Genomic DNA, 14,479 nt, shown 5'->3' with positions numbered 1-14,479 from the left:
GTGAAATTCAAACAAACATTCATTCGCATTTAAAATAGTATATACATAGGATCCCCCATTCAAGAGTTCACATAACCCGAAATTCTTAAACAGATAATGAGACTTAAACCAGAAAAAAGCTCGGGTTCAGACGGTATAACTAATGAATGCATCAAGTTTGCAAGGACTCTTCTCTTGACACCTATCACGATTATATGGAATAAAATATTACACGAAGAAGCCGTGCCGCAAATATGGACGGAATCCGAAATCATTCTGCTATATAAAAAAGGAGACCTTGCGGACATCGGCAACTATCGCCCTATAAGCCTCTTGCGCTGTCTCTATAAACTATTCGCATCATGCTTACTAGAAAGATTTTCCTCAGACATTGACAAATATCAACCGATTGAGCAAGCTGGTTTTAGAAGCGGTTTCAGCACAGTAGATCATATCCAAGTGGTCGACCAGACAATAGAGAAATACTTGGAATTCCGTAGACCACTATATGTAGCTTTCGTAGACTACAAAAAAGCATTTGACTCTATATCACATTATAGTATCTGGGAAACACTAAAATCGCTAAATATAGAAGAAAAATACATAAACATCTTAAAAAATATCTACGCAAACAGTTCGAGTAGAGTCAGGCTGGATAAAGTGGGTAGAAAAATCACCATAAGTAGAGGTGTAAGACAAGGTGATCCTGTTTCTCCTAAATTGTTCATAGCTGTTCTCGAACATATAATGAAAGACTTACCGTGGTCCAAACAAGGCATTAACATAAACGGGAATCTTCTAAGCCATCTCAGATTTGCTGATGACATCATACTATTTTCAGAGAGTCCACAACAATTAAATAACATGATAAACGACCTACATCGTAATAGTATAGAAGTGGGACTGGAGATGAACTTGGACAAAACAAAAATCATGACTAACCACCACCGAATACCTATCTTGGTTGAAAATATCCCTCTCGAATATGTATCCGAGTATGTCTACCTCGGGAAACAGATGTCATTGAGCAATGAAAGGAACAAAGAAGAAGTAGAGCGAAGAATAGCGACGACCTGGAGAAAATATTGGACTCACAAGGAGATATTCAAATCGCAACTCCCTCTGTCGACCAAAAAAATTATCATGCACTCAGAAATTCTACCATGCCTCACTTATGGTTGCCAAACTTGGACGTTTGATAACAAAATTAGACAAAAAATCGAGACTACTCAAAGAAGAATGGAAAAGAGCTGCTTAGGGATCAATCTAAGAGACAAGGTGAAAAATGTAGTAATCCGAAAAAAAAAACAAAAGTAACTGATGCTCTAACTTTTGCCTTGCAAAGAAAATGGAAGTGGGCGGGTCATGTTGCTAGGTACAGGGACAACAGATGGACCCTCAGGATACTAAATTGGTTGGGTCCAAAAGGTACAAGAGCAAGAGGCCGGCTATATACAAGATGGGCAGATGAGCTAACGACGATGGCAGGCCAGGATTGGATGGTATGGTATGGCAGGATGGATGGAAAGGTAGAATTCCTTGGAGGAGGCTTTCACCCGTAGGGGGTCCACACAACAACACAATAGCAGCCGAACTGTTCAATAATTAAATCAGATTGTTTTTTTTATTTGGTTAATCTGCATGTTATGTATTATACATTTTTTTTAATTTTTGTATTGTAATTTTCTGTGGAATTAAATAAAGCTGTAATAATAAAAAAATATAATAATAATGCATAGGATCGTGCAAAACTCGTGACTACCCATTTCTCTAAAATACTCAGTCTTGTCTCTGTCAGTCTGTTAGGGATATTCCATACGTTTTAATAAATATTGAGCATACTAACTAAATTAGTTTTGATCAGTTGAGGCGAATCAAAAGCGCGAACTAGCGGGTATGCTAAGGTAATATAGATTGACATTACAAAAGAGGCACTAAACAAAGGGACGTGCGGAGGAGGCGGCAGCCTACCGCGCACGCGCCACTTGAAGCTCGTTAGCGACGCATGCAAAACAAAACTAAAACAATACGACACAATACGTTGCCATCATGCTAATTGCACCCGGTTCGTTGTTTTACTTCCCTACTTGCCATCATTCAACTTCATAACTGTACAAAAATCTGTTTAATAAATAATCATCAAATTTAACAGCGGTTTAACAATACGTTTGATTTTCACTCATATTTATTAAGAAAAATATTCAATTCAATTCTTAATGGCTTTTAGTTGTGCAAACAAGGCACAGATTATTTCGCCAATGTCACGTAGGATGGAAAAGATGGAGAAGAATGAGATTAATCGGTATGAAAATTATTTTTATACACATATTAAGAATATATTTAATTAATGTACTTTTCTGTGCTTTTGCACTAATGTGTGATATTTATTCTTTAATATACCTCATGGCTTGCTCAGTGTAAATCGATAAACTTGTTTGTTAAAATGTATATGTACCTAATGAAAGTACGATCGAATAATTTCTCTAAAACAGTTCTGTTGATACGCACATGTAGCAGATTATATTATACACATATAAATACATATTTAGCACAAAGCTCCATTACGAAGTAATTATGTATTAACTTGGTTACAGGGCTTTGTGTAAGCCCTTCTGTGCAGGTACCATGATCCACCACATTTTCCGGCCACATAAGAATTCTTAGTATTGTTGAGTTTCAGTAAGAATGGTGAGTAAGCCCGTTTAGTTACAGGCACATTTGACTTAACCTCTTAGTTTCAAAGGTTGGTAAAACATTGGCGATGAGAGAAATGCTTATAAAAAATGTAGCATTATAAACGACCTTCGAAAGATCTCGTCTGACTCTAATCCGATGTTTCGTAGTTTAGTTCATAAAATGTGTTAGCGTATACACGATCTATGATTCTTTTTGGTACCGATGAAAGCCGAACTGCCCAAAACCTTGGAATACTACATAGGGACACTTAAAGTGATCATCAGTGGGAATATAGTAAGTTTAAAATGACTGACAATCATACTAAGCACAGCTAAAACCTGTTCGTCTAATTAGATGAAATTTTGCACAGAAATTCCTTTTGGATTGTATGTAAACACTAAGGAAGGATTTTACAATATCCACCTGCTAACGGTCTTAAATTGGTGATCAAATTTTGTATGGAAACTCGCCATTTCTGTTGTTAGAAATATTAACTTTAAAGTGATAAGTCATTTGCTTGTGAGAAAAAATACCTGTTACAGAGTTTTAATTTTAATTATCTAAAATCATCTGAAGGATGTTAGTTTTCAGAATCAATACCTAAGAATTTTCGGGAATACTTCGGATATAAAGCTAGTTTTGAATTAATAAAAAGGGAATAAATAAATAAAAGTAAAGTAATATCCTAAAATAAGTAAAAAACTTTGTATATTACACCGACGACAGGAGTGTCTGACCTAAAGACAAAAAAATAATAATAGAGATGACTCGATCTTGGACAGACTGGCCGAATACCATCCAAGAATCCGGAAACCATGAAAACCAATAGCAACCCTTTAAAGAAGACAACTTACGGTCAACATTCCAAGTCAATGATGTTATATAGAAATAAAAAAACATAGAGGCACATTAAAATAACATAAATCCCAATTATGTAAAAGATACACTACGAACAAGGATTAGAGATACGAGCCTTCTAAAAATCAATTTGTAACGAAATTGAATAAAAAAGGATTATAAACATTTTGTAGGCACATACTTTAATTTATATTATAAAAATATAAATTATATAAGAGAAGTCTACGGTTGTATCGAGAATATATAAATCTGCTACCTACTAACCTATTTATTGACAATTGCTGGCATTGTTCCTAATGTTAATACAATACAGCGAGGTTAAGGACTTGGTTTTACCAATTGATGAATTACTCACCTTAGTCATGGTAAATACAATAGGAATTGTATATTTAAATTTAATGCAAATCATTTTCTTTTAAACTTATTGTATTCCTTCATCACATTTTTAGCATATTATAATACAAAGAATAGCTTTTTGAATTCTCATATAGGAATAAAACTCAAATAATTTAAAATGTTCGGTACCAAAAATGACTACAAACAATCTGTCGACATGACAATATGTCGGCAATTAAGCACCAACGCAGACATTTAAAGCTAATGTGTCTATTAACAAATGTATTTGCCGTGTTCGAGAGCGATCGTAAATCCCGTGAACAACTGGAACAGTTGGCTCTTATCGTCCTCTTAAATATATCATTCTGCTTTTAAATAGACACTATTAAACGTGACAAGATAATTCTGAATTGAAAAATTGTTTAGTTTAGATTTGCCGTTGTTAATTATCTTAGTTTGATAATTATGCCTTTAATATTTTTATAGATTAAAGATTAATCTAGTTATTATTCTTATTGATCATGATGCACAAATGATAATGTTTTCATTGATATATTTTGTAAAAGTAGACTTTTATATATGAGTAAAATTGAATATTAGATATGACTATTTCCATGTTTAATGTTTCATTCTTTATCTGAAATAATATGCAGTTTGGACATCATTTTACGCAAGATATATTAAGATGTTTATGAATAAAAAAAATACCTTGAATACCCTAAAACAACTTTGAAAAGATAAATGTATCGATTTTAAAGAAACCTTCTCTAGACGTCATCTGTCTCCTAAAGTAATTTATTAACCGTCAGGACACGACACGAGACTGCCACCCGCGCGTCGGCACGCGTGCCCTTTTCTCGGCCTAATAACTTAAATCCCCTTTTGTTTTTCTATTCAAAGCTCTCGATTTATTTATGAGATCTACGGGCTGATTATGTAAGGGCACGCTTTTTGAACTAATAGCTCAAATATAATTAAGAATGAACCGAGCATAATGACGACCTTATGAATAAATTAAACTAACCTTTATTAAATATATTTTATTACATAATTTAAATGAATAGGTACCTACATAATTCAATGTTCCTGTCTACCTATTAATCCTTGGATCAAAGGAAATTTGAAACTATTACAATACTTTATAACTTATATGTTAAAGATTCGCGAACAGATAGCTAGGACGACGTTAACATGACGTTCGTATAAAATATGAATCATTAAAAAAAGTAAATATTTGAATTTATTCGCAAGTATTAAATCATAAAATTAAATTTTATAAATCGATTGTTAAACACTTAGCTACAACCCCAGAAAATGTATTAAGTGAATCTAAAACTATTCTATAAAGCTTAAATATGGATTTCAACAACCCCATAGCAATGAGATGCTACATATTATTATTTTGAAGAGGCCCTTGTTGAATTGTCAAAAATATGCCTTTCACGTCGCGCGTTATAGTGTCGTGTTGCTTGTCATTTGAATATGCGATACAAAACACTGTGACACATCATGACGGACCTTTGTCAATTGTTTACACTGGATTTTATAACATTTATCAAAAGTACTTACTGTATTTAAAATTATTGCGATGCTAAATTATGAATGTTTTTAAAACTGAATATTACACAGTTACTACAGTTTTATATTTAAAAATAATAATCAGAAGTTACAAAACCTCTGATTTCAAGGAATTACTACTTTTTCTAACTTTCCCTCCAGTTAACCGAAAATTTTATGCCAATGGTGGGAACGGCAATGAAATCGCTTAGGTACCCGTGTACCTTTTGCTATTGATTTTATTTTATCTAAATCTATTTGTAACAATAACATCATATTTATAAATCTTTATTGCATATTGCATTATACAATTTTATTATTTCACTTAAAGCTAACTTTTGTATGGTTTATAGTTAAGTCAATTTGTTTATATTTTATAAAACTAAGCTTATAAATTAATATGTAACCTTTATAGAAAGTGTAAATGTTATATTTATAGTTTCAACTTCTTCAAATATCTCTAATATTTACTAAAATAAGAAAAATAGGAACTTTGCGATTTCTACTAATTTTATGCGGGTACCGCTATAATGAAAGTTTTGCGGTTTTGTCATCGACTTTGAGTTTCTGCGTTGTAAATTTGTGGTTATCTTCAACTTGAAGGCAATTTCGAGCTGTAACAAATAATAAATCATGTAAACATAAAAACGAAACGCCTTATTTTAAATTAAAATGAAATAAAAAATATTTTAATTATTTCACATTAGATAGATGTGATATTAATTTAAACAGATTGTAATATGACGCTTGTCGGCTTATCGGCTGACTCAACATGCGTAAGAAGACAGGAGACCACACATATTGCGGTTATTAAATACATTTTATCTTAATCTATAGGTACTAAGAATGTAAATAAAAATAAAATCATCATTCATCGGTTTGTGTAATTAAGTTTACTTTAGGTAAGTAAACAAATATAAGACGCAGGCAAAGAACGTATAGCCTATTCCAATCGAAGAAAGGATAAAGATGAACAAAGTCTACATTTACATATTCTATTCGATTTATTGATAGGTGATCTATATCGTACACCACTTATATGTTGCTTATAGAAATATACCAATTAGTAAAAAGTTATAATTTTTTCTGTCAAATCTCATCGTCTTTTTAGTTCGTTTTAGTATGATAATAATGCAATTAAAAATATTTTTCTATGAATGTCAATGTCTATGATAATAAAATACTTTCATTAATTTTATCATTGTATCACTTTAAACGTAATTTGTACAAACATTTCATAACCTATACTTAATTACCTTCCTATTATTACCGCTCAAGTGTTGTACGAATTAAGTTAATTTCAACAAAGTAATGCATCGATTACACGATACACAATTTTATAGTGTTTCGTAGAGAATATCCTTTTTATAAGGCTGGAGAACAAGGATAGACTTGAAACTTGTTCCTTAAAACAGCCTTAAATTTCCTAGCACATTCGAGCAACGCGTTTAAAAAGGCCTACTTATTTTTTATTATGCAAACTGTACTATAAATACAAAACGACGAAAAATGCGTATTCTATAATAATAGTATATACATGATACATATATAAAGGAAAAATCCTTTCACGTTTTAAAATAACTTTTTTATACAAATAAATACGAAATTATTTCTAATAAATTGCCTGTATGTAATATGGTAAATATATGTACAGAGATACTCTTATATAGTATTGTGAATCATACTGCAGTGACGTAGTTAAAGATAAAATACTTACTTATCTAAGATTCTTTTTTCCTCTGTGTTCTTAGAAAAATATTAAACCTATCTTCATCAAAATAATTAAATTACATATGTATTTTATTCGGAAAAATGCATGCTGAGTATTAATCAAGATAATGCCTATTTATTGTTTTTTTTATTTAATTCATTAGACTATGACATAGAGGTATAAAGCTTCTCTATTTTTCAATCTTAAAGTTCAAACAATTAACTCGTTTTGATTTCAGTTTACTATACCAAAAAAATATATATATTTAAATTACCTGAACCACTCCTTTCACCGATATCACGCTGCTTAACTCAGTTTCTAAGATTTTATATAATATGAACGAATGTATCGGACATATCTACTAATAAATTTAATATTATTTATTTTATTTTCAGCGGGAGAGGAAGCGTTGAATGTTTCTAGTGACATACATATGCATAAACTATATCAGCATAAATCACCTAAAATTGGGTTTTGCCAAAAATAACTATAGAAATAGAAAAAAGTAAGATGGAAAAGTAAGATGAAAAAAGGAATAAAAGTATGAAGGGAAAATCCCTCAATTAATTAATTTTATAGCGAATCTCTACTTTTATAGGAAGAATAATTAATAGAAAAGCTTTATTTTAAAACTTTTACAATTGTTTATTCTCTTTTGAAAATTATGATAAATAATAAGTAAAATCGTTTGCATTTTTTATTTAGCCATAGAAAGAGTTCATTTTAGTATCTTACACATTATACGTAGAATAATATTAATATTATTCCATAACTATGTGTACCTACCATAATCAACACAAACAAAAACTGTATAGCTATAGAGTAAAAAGCTAAAGTTTCTTTATGATTGGAAATAATAAAAAGAATGCATACAGATTTATACAACAAACTCATGATGTGGAAGGATGCGGCCGCGGTTGAGACAGGAAACCACAAACTATTCACCTAAATAACTTTGCTGTATCAGAATATCGAGGCACGTTAACATTCAACTAAATGAAGTTGAGTTAAAAAAATAAAAGAAAAAAAATGTATAACATACACAATAACCTATCCATTAACATATATTAAATCCTGTGCCCTAACACATAGCATATATTAGAGTACAATGATATAAATATTAAAAATATAAGTTATTATTATTAACCCGGTTTCACTTACTTGTGATATAATATTTATTGAGAAATACTCAACATATTATACAATTATAATGTAGTAGAACTGTTAACACTATCTAAAATTAAACCAAATACTAATATATAAATAATCCGAACAAATAACCGAACAATAAGTTTACAGATACTCTTAGTGTGCACCTATATAAAAGTGTGTTAATATAATAACTTTAACTTATTAACACTCCGAGTCGGTCTAAAATCGGTATAGAATCGGTCCATAGGTACATGTTTTACTTATCGATAAATGCTACTATATATACAGTAGCTATATATTGTATATTTATACAAGCAAATATTAAAATTTATTCAATGTGTTTCTAATCTTTTAATACTTATTTTTATTAAAAGTAGGATTACGCTTTGATAAACATATTTTAATATCTCAGCATTCGTCCATCTGCAACGCATCACGTAGTTCAAAAAATAAAAAAAAGTATGTCTAGATAAGTAACACAGCCGTGTTGGCCCAGTTGATTAGAAGACGTGTACCTTAACTGATATCTCCGAGTTTAAATCAGGGCAAACAACAATGAAGTTTAATATGCTTCATTTGTGGGTTCATAATCAAATGGCAAATGCAGTTGCAAATTCTAGTGCTCAATGGTGAAGAAATGTGCACGTGGTTGCCCATGTGTATCCAAAAAACTGCATAAGAACATCGTGGTGGAGTAAGCTCCAAACCTTCTCCTCAAAAAAGGAGAGGAGGCCTTAGCCCGGCGGCGTCAGGGACAGCATTACAGACTTTTACTTTTACTTTAGACAGATAATCGATTATACAGGGTTTAATAAACCTTATTAAATAAAAACTAAAGTAATAAAATTTTTAGTACGTTTATAACTTGCAATGGGGACCGTTGTCCACAATAAATTGTGATGTCAGCATGTGTATCCAAACCTACCACAGCTTATACTATACCTAATGTTACATTTTATATTTAGTTCTATGTCCAACGAGACCCAGTAGGTTATTACTAGGATTTTTTTAGGTTTTAAAGGTCGGATATGACACACATTGCAATTTAAAATCAATAAGTAGGTATTTCATGAAAATGTTTGTCAGTTGCTGTAGTAATAGGTATCGTGATTGTTTATTTTCTATTTTTCGAATAAAAAGTATAATAACATCGAATAGCATAGCAACGTTCACGTAAAGCGTAAAATTAATAAATTTAAATTAGGTACCTTCAAACTCAGATCTAAAATTAATTCTAATGATGCAATCTCTAGGCACATAAGTTGGTTTGTCAATTACTGTGCTTCAAACTTCTTATTATGAATTTCTACAAACAATTATTATGAAATTCTCTCCTTTAAATATAGTGTGTTTTAGTTTTATTAAATTTAAAGAATACTCAAACGTATCTGATACTTTTTCACAGCACATTTACACAAGAGTCACAATCGAGTTTTCTTGTGCTTAAGTTATGTTTATAATTGACGCCACTCTAGCCGAAAGAAAAAAAAATAACTTAAATTTGTCCGTTTAAATACTGCCTCATGAACATTAAAAAGTATGGTGGAATAATCGTCAAACTCCGTTTCAAAGGAGGCGAGACCTTTGACATTTAACTTTAAGTATGAAGACTTTTGATAGTGCCTCAGAGGTTAAATTTATCGAGGTCTTAACCATATTACTATATTGATGTAAGTAGCGACATCTCTTGTCAATACATAAAGTTGTCATAGTTAACATTCTTTGTTTATTTTCAATAAAAATATAGCTCTCATTTAAGCGCAAACTTTATGGAAAAGCAGCTCCGATTAAATACCCAAATTAATTTTTTTTTTTTTTTTTCAAATTTTCTTATGAATTTTTTTTTATATTTTCTTTTAAAAATGTGAAAATCAAAAGTATGGAATATTGTAGCAACATTAAATTCGCTCAGTTTTAACACAGCACATTAACTTTTACACAAATAAACTAATATCATTTTGTAAACTAAAAATGTAAATTGCTTATTTTCTATGGTAGCAATGTTTGAAGTAATTTAATTGTAATTATCCACTATCCAGACATCCGAGCGGTATAAAAAAAGTCACTGTCAACTGTCAAGTTCTGTGACAGAACTTCTGTCATTCGAATGTTTTAAGATTTTCTAAATTGCAATGACTATTAATTAGATTTGAATTGTTAAATAGAGAAAAGTGAATTACATATTAAATAGATTTTCTGATTAATATAAATTCGTTCAGTATTAAAAAACAAGTATTTTCATCATGGATACCTCTAAATATATAATACCAAAATTGCCCTTTACACAAAATATATTAGATGACATATGTGGTTCAGCAATTAAGCAAACGAGTGAGGAATTAAAAATCACAACTTACGAAGGTATATTGCATGATACCTATAAATGTTACATGAATTTTAATACCCTAAAGAAAGATTTAAAACGTCAAAATGAATTGAATAACAAGCTAGAAGATTTAAATAAACAACTTTTGCAATGTATAGAAAAGATGAAAAAACAACAGTGATTTTCCATGTTAGTTTTTTTATAAAATAAAATAAAACATTTGTTCATCAAAGATTATTTTATTATACTTCCAAGTTTGACCAAATCTTCTTCTGTGATCAATTTTAGGTGAAATAAAGCTACTAATGCAGCTCCTTGTTCAGCAAACTTTTTATTCTTCTCCCAAAATGTTGATGTGTATTTTTTGCCATTAAATGTAAGTACTGAGCAAAATAATTTTTCTACTTGATGTGTCTGGTAAAGAGGTAATTTAATTCCATTTTTTCCAGCCCAGGCATGTAATTGTGATTTTGGTAAATTCAGGTCATTAAAATTAGCTCTTACAAAACATACCTATAAAAATAAATATATATTTTAATAATTGCACTAAAACCCAAGTCATAATTGTGTGATTCAGTTGCTGACCTTCATTTGAATAACATCTTCTAAGTTTATCTCTTCAATCTTGGCTTTTTTAGAAGGTGGCTCTAGTTCATCTGGATGAACTTGCCATCTTCCTTGAATGCCCATTTTTTGGTATAGACTCTGTTTTTCTTGGCAATATTTGTCTAAATCCCATAAAGCACTAGAAAGATAAATATTGATTTATACATTAAATATTTAATCACAAAACTACACTCAGTTTTCAAATTTACCATATTTGCTCTAAAGTTTGACATTCTAAAAATTTTCTTCCCCTTGGTGTTTCTTGCAATTCTCTCAAAATATTTTGAATACAATACTTTGTGTTAGATGGGGAATTGTCATAATCAACAGAAAGTTTGAGGTAGTCAGTTATCACTGTATCCATTGGAAGCATTCCATCTTTTCTAAATATAGAACAATTCCATTCAGCTGCTCTAGCGAGCATTACACTTTTACATCCAGTTATTTCTTTAAACTTCAAAATATCATTATATTTTTCAATTTCCTTAGATCCACCGCTGTAATAAAAAATATGATTTATAAATAAAATTAATTCAAAGAAATCAAGTAATGTCTATGATCTAGAATTTATATTAATTAAATTAAAAATGTAATGGCTATACATAACTTTATTATTATATAAAATATCATAAATATTAGGACATCTAGGGCACTTTGTTCCAGGGAACAGAATCTTTATTAAGAAAAAACAATTGACAGTATAAGAACTCACTTTGCAATAACTGGTATGGATATCCTTTCTGCAATATAACGAATAATGTCAGTATGTACTGCATGCTGTGGTCTCTCATCACGAGTTCTACCATGTATAGCAATTGCTTTTATCCCCGTGCTTACTAACTTTTTAACAACTTCATATGTCTTCTCTGGTGTTTCAAATATTCTGATTTTGCATGTAACTGGTATTGACAAATTATCTACCAATGTCTTTAATATACAGCATGCTTTGTCAAGATCTTGTAACAGTGCTACACCCATTCCACCTTTGATTGAAAATTCTTTGGGGCAACCCATATTGATATCAATTGCAGCCACATCATTTTCTCTGTTTAACAACAAATAAAAAATTTATTATTAAATAAATTGTTTTGTTTTTCATTCCTTTATCTTGTGTAAACATTACTGGTATTATAATATAATTTATTTCTAGCATACAGTTATAGAACAAGTTACTCTAATAGTACAAGACAAAAGAACTTAACCCGGTATCATAGATAGAACACCTATATTCATTTTTTTTTTTACTGATAATAATAATGAGATAAATTGATAAATATAATTTGATAAGATATTTTTTGTTACATAATTATCAAATTTGTTTTTCAATACTTACACAAGCTTGGCAACTTTCAAAGCTCTTTCAGCACTGCAAGTACCAAGTTGTAAAACTACTTTGTTTTTTTCTTCTGAACATGTGCGAAAAATTATTGTTCCATCAGTTTGATCGACAAAATCAGTTGTATTGAGAATATCTAAAACAATAATTATTTAAACAAATATTCACAAATTGCCGAAATAAATTATAGCTAAATACAAAGACATATTATTGTACTTTTGGCAGCAATAATTTTATATAGGATAAAACCATACCATTATACCTGCGTTTAGAACGTAAAAATTTCCAGTCAATTAATTCCTCTGAGTATACGATATCAGCACCATAACGAAGAGCTAGAAGTCTCATGGGCAGCGTCCCGATTCTCACCATCGGTGCAAGAATAACCTTATTTTCATAAGACAGCATATTTTTAATATTAAGAGATAAATAGCAATTATAAACTTTATAAAATCAACTTATACTGTATATAATATTATATGTTTTAAAGGTTACAATTTATACGTTAAGTTTATTAAATTTGTGATATTAATTCATTGTCATCCACACTATTTTTTTAATTTCTTAACATTAACCATTCCATCTGCATTACTATACCGTATGACATTGTCTAAATATATTTTTTGACATTGATGTTTACTCTGCCTCTCTTTTTGGGTAAGGTTAAGTTAAGATTTCGTCTGTTATATTTTTAATCGCTATAAATATAACGGTTTTCTTTTAAAGCATCAATGTACTAGTAGAAACGATTACGTTTAAACTTAAAAAAAAAAAAAATATTTTTACTTATAAATTCTCAAATATAATTTATACTCCAATCATCATTTTCTAAATATTTATTATACTATGATTTTTTATGGTAATTTTTTTTTACTATCGCCGATGCGTTAGCCCATGCTATGCAGGGTTTCCGTTTTCGGCGTGACGCCATTTTACAGAAGCGACCATAACGAGATTGAGACTTGCCACCATTCAGAAAAAGTATTTGAGGAAGGATTGGCAGAAATAAGGCATGGGCGGATTTCTTAAGTTGGGACCAAACAGCAGAGGAAGAGAAACGAGGACTCAGGGATTCACAAAAATGAATCCAACGAACTTTTTGAGATCTGTTGTTTTAATTTAGCGTCGATTCTCTGATACTTAAACTTACTTAAAAATATCCATAGACATTTACAATGTGTAGGATTCTTCAGCCTCTAGTCTTGGTTCAGGTAATCGTTTGCATTCCTCATCCCACCAGGGGGTGGAGAGCTAATAATTTTTTGAGATGTGTTTTTGGAGAAATGTAGATCAGCTGCAGTTAAAATGCTATTAAGGAAAATATCATAGCAAAAAATTTCATTTCCATACTCTTGTGACACAAAGAGGGTGTCGATCATGGTATCAACAAATTCAGTATATGCAGACCAGTTAAGATATTTTATTTTATATTTTAATAAAGGATTTGGATTGGATAGGGAATGGATCGGGGATTTAGAGAAAGGAGGATAGGTAAGTGTCATAACCCTAAAGAGGATGAGAGGACATTCCAGGATAATTGAGAAACAAGAATTGGAGAGGTTAGGTGGAATGGACGCTAAGAGGATTTCGATAAAGGTCGAGATAATACTAAGAAGTATTTTTGTTAGCATTTCTATGAAGTCGGGATTGTTATTGAAGGGTTTAAGAATACCTATTTTGATTGAGGGCACAACCATTAGGAGAAGTAGAAGGACAGTTGCTTATGATGAATTGATGAGCTTGTTTATCATACCTTTTCCTAAGAGGTGATCTTGGTGCAAAGATTACTGATAACAGTCTTGCGATTGGACCTGTTAGGTGTAGGGTTGGGTTTACCTGGCACAATCGGAGATTAAGTGGGAACTGGTAAATATCCCTTTTGCTATTTCTGCATAGGATCTTCGTACAGGAAGGTATCGGTAGGATGCTTTAATATATGATA

The 14,479-nt window shown here is 30.7% G+C and overlaps 1 protein-coding gene across 1 annotated transcript; it reads right to left on the bottom strand.

Annotated features, from left to right (window-relative positions):
- Window positions 1–10,825: 10,825 nt before the first annotated feature.
- LOC113394594 (tRNA-dihydrouridine(20) synthase [NAD(P)+]-like) lies at window positions 10,826–13,032 on the bottom strand. Its single transcript, XM_026631980.2, has 6 exons — window positions 12,792–13,032; window positions 12,535–12,673; window positions 11,914–12,246; window positions 11,411–11,698; window positions 11,181–11,340; window positions 10,826–11,108 (listed from the first exon to the last, which is right to left on the bottom strand). The coding sequence occupies exons 1-6, from the start codon at window positions 12,943–12,945 to the stop codon at window positions 10,830–10,832; spliced, it is 1,353 nt and encodes a 450-aa protein (XP_026487765.2). The 5' UTR covers window positions 12,946–13,032; the 3' UTR covers window positions 10,826–10,829.
- Between the last annotated feature and the right edge of the window lie 1,447 nt (window positions 13,033–14,479).

The sequence above is a fragment of the Vanessa tameamea genome, chromosome 4, assembly GCF_037043105.1.
Source record: "Vanessa tameamea isolate UH-Manoa-2023 chromosome 4, ilVanTame1 primary haplotype, whole genome shotgun sequence".
NCBI classification, from domain to species: Eukaryota; Metazoa; Arthropoda; class Insecta; order Lepidoptera; family Nymphalidae; genus Vanessa; species Vanessa tameamea.
The sequence above is the reverse complement of the archived record's forward strand: the minus strand, read 5'-3'. Positions and strand labels throughout refer to the sequence as shown.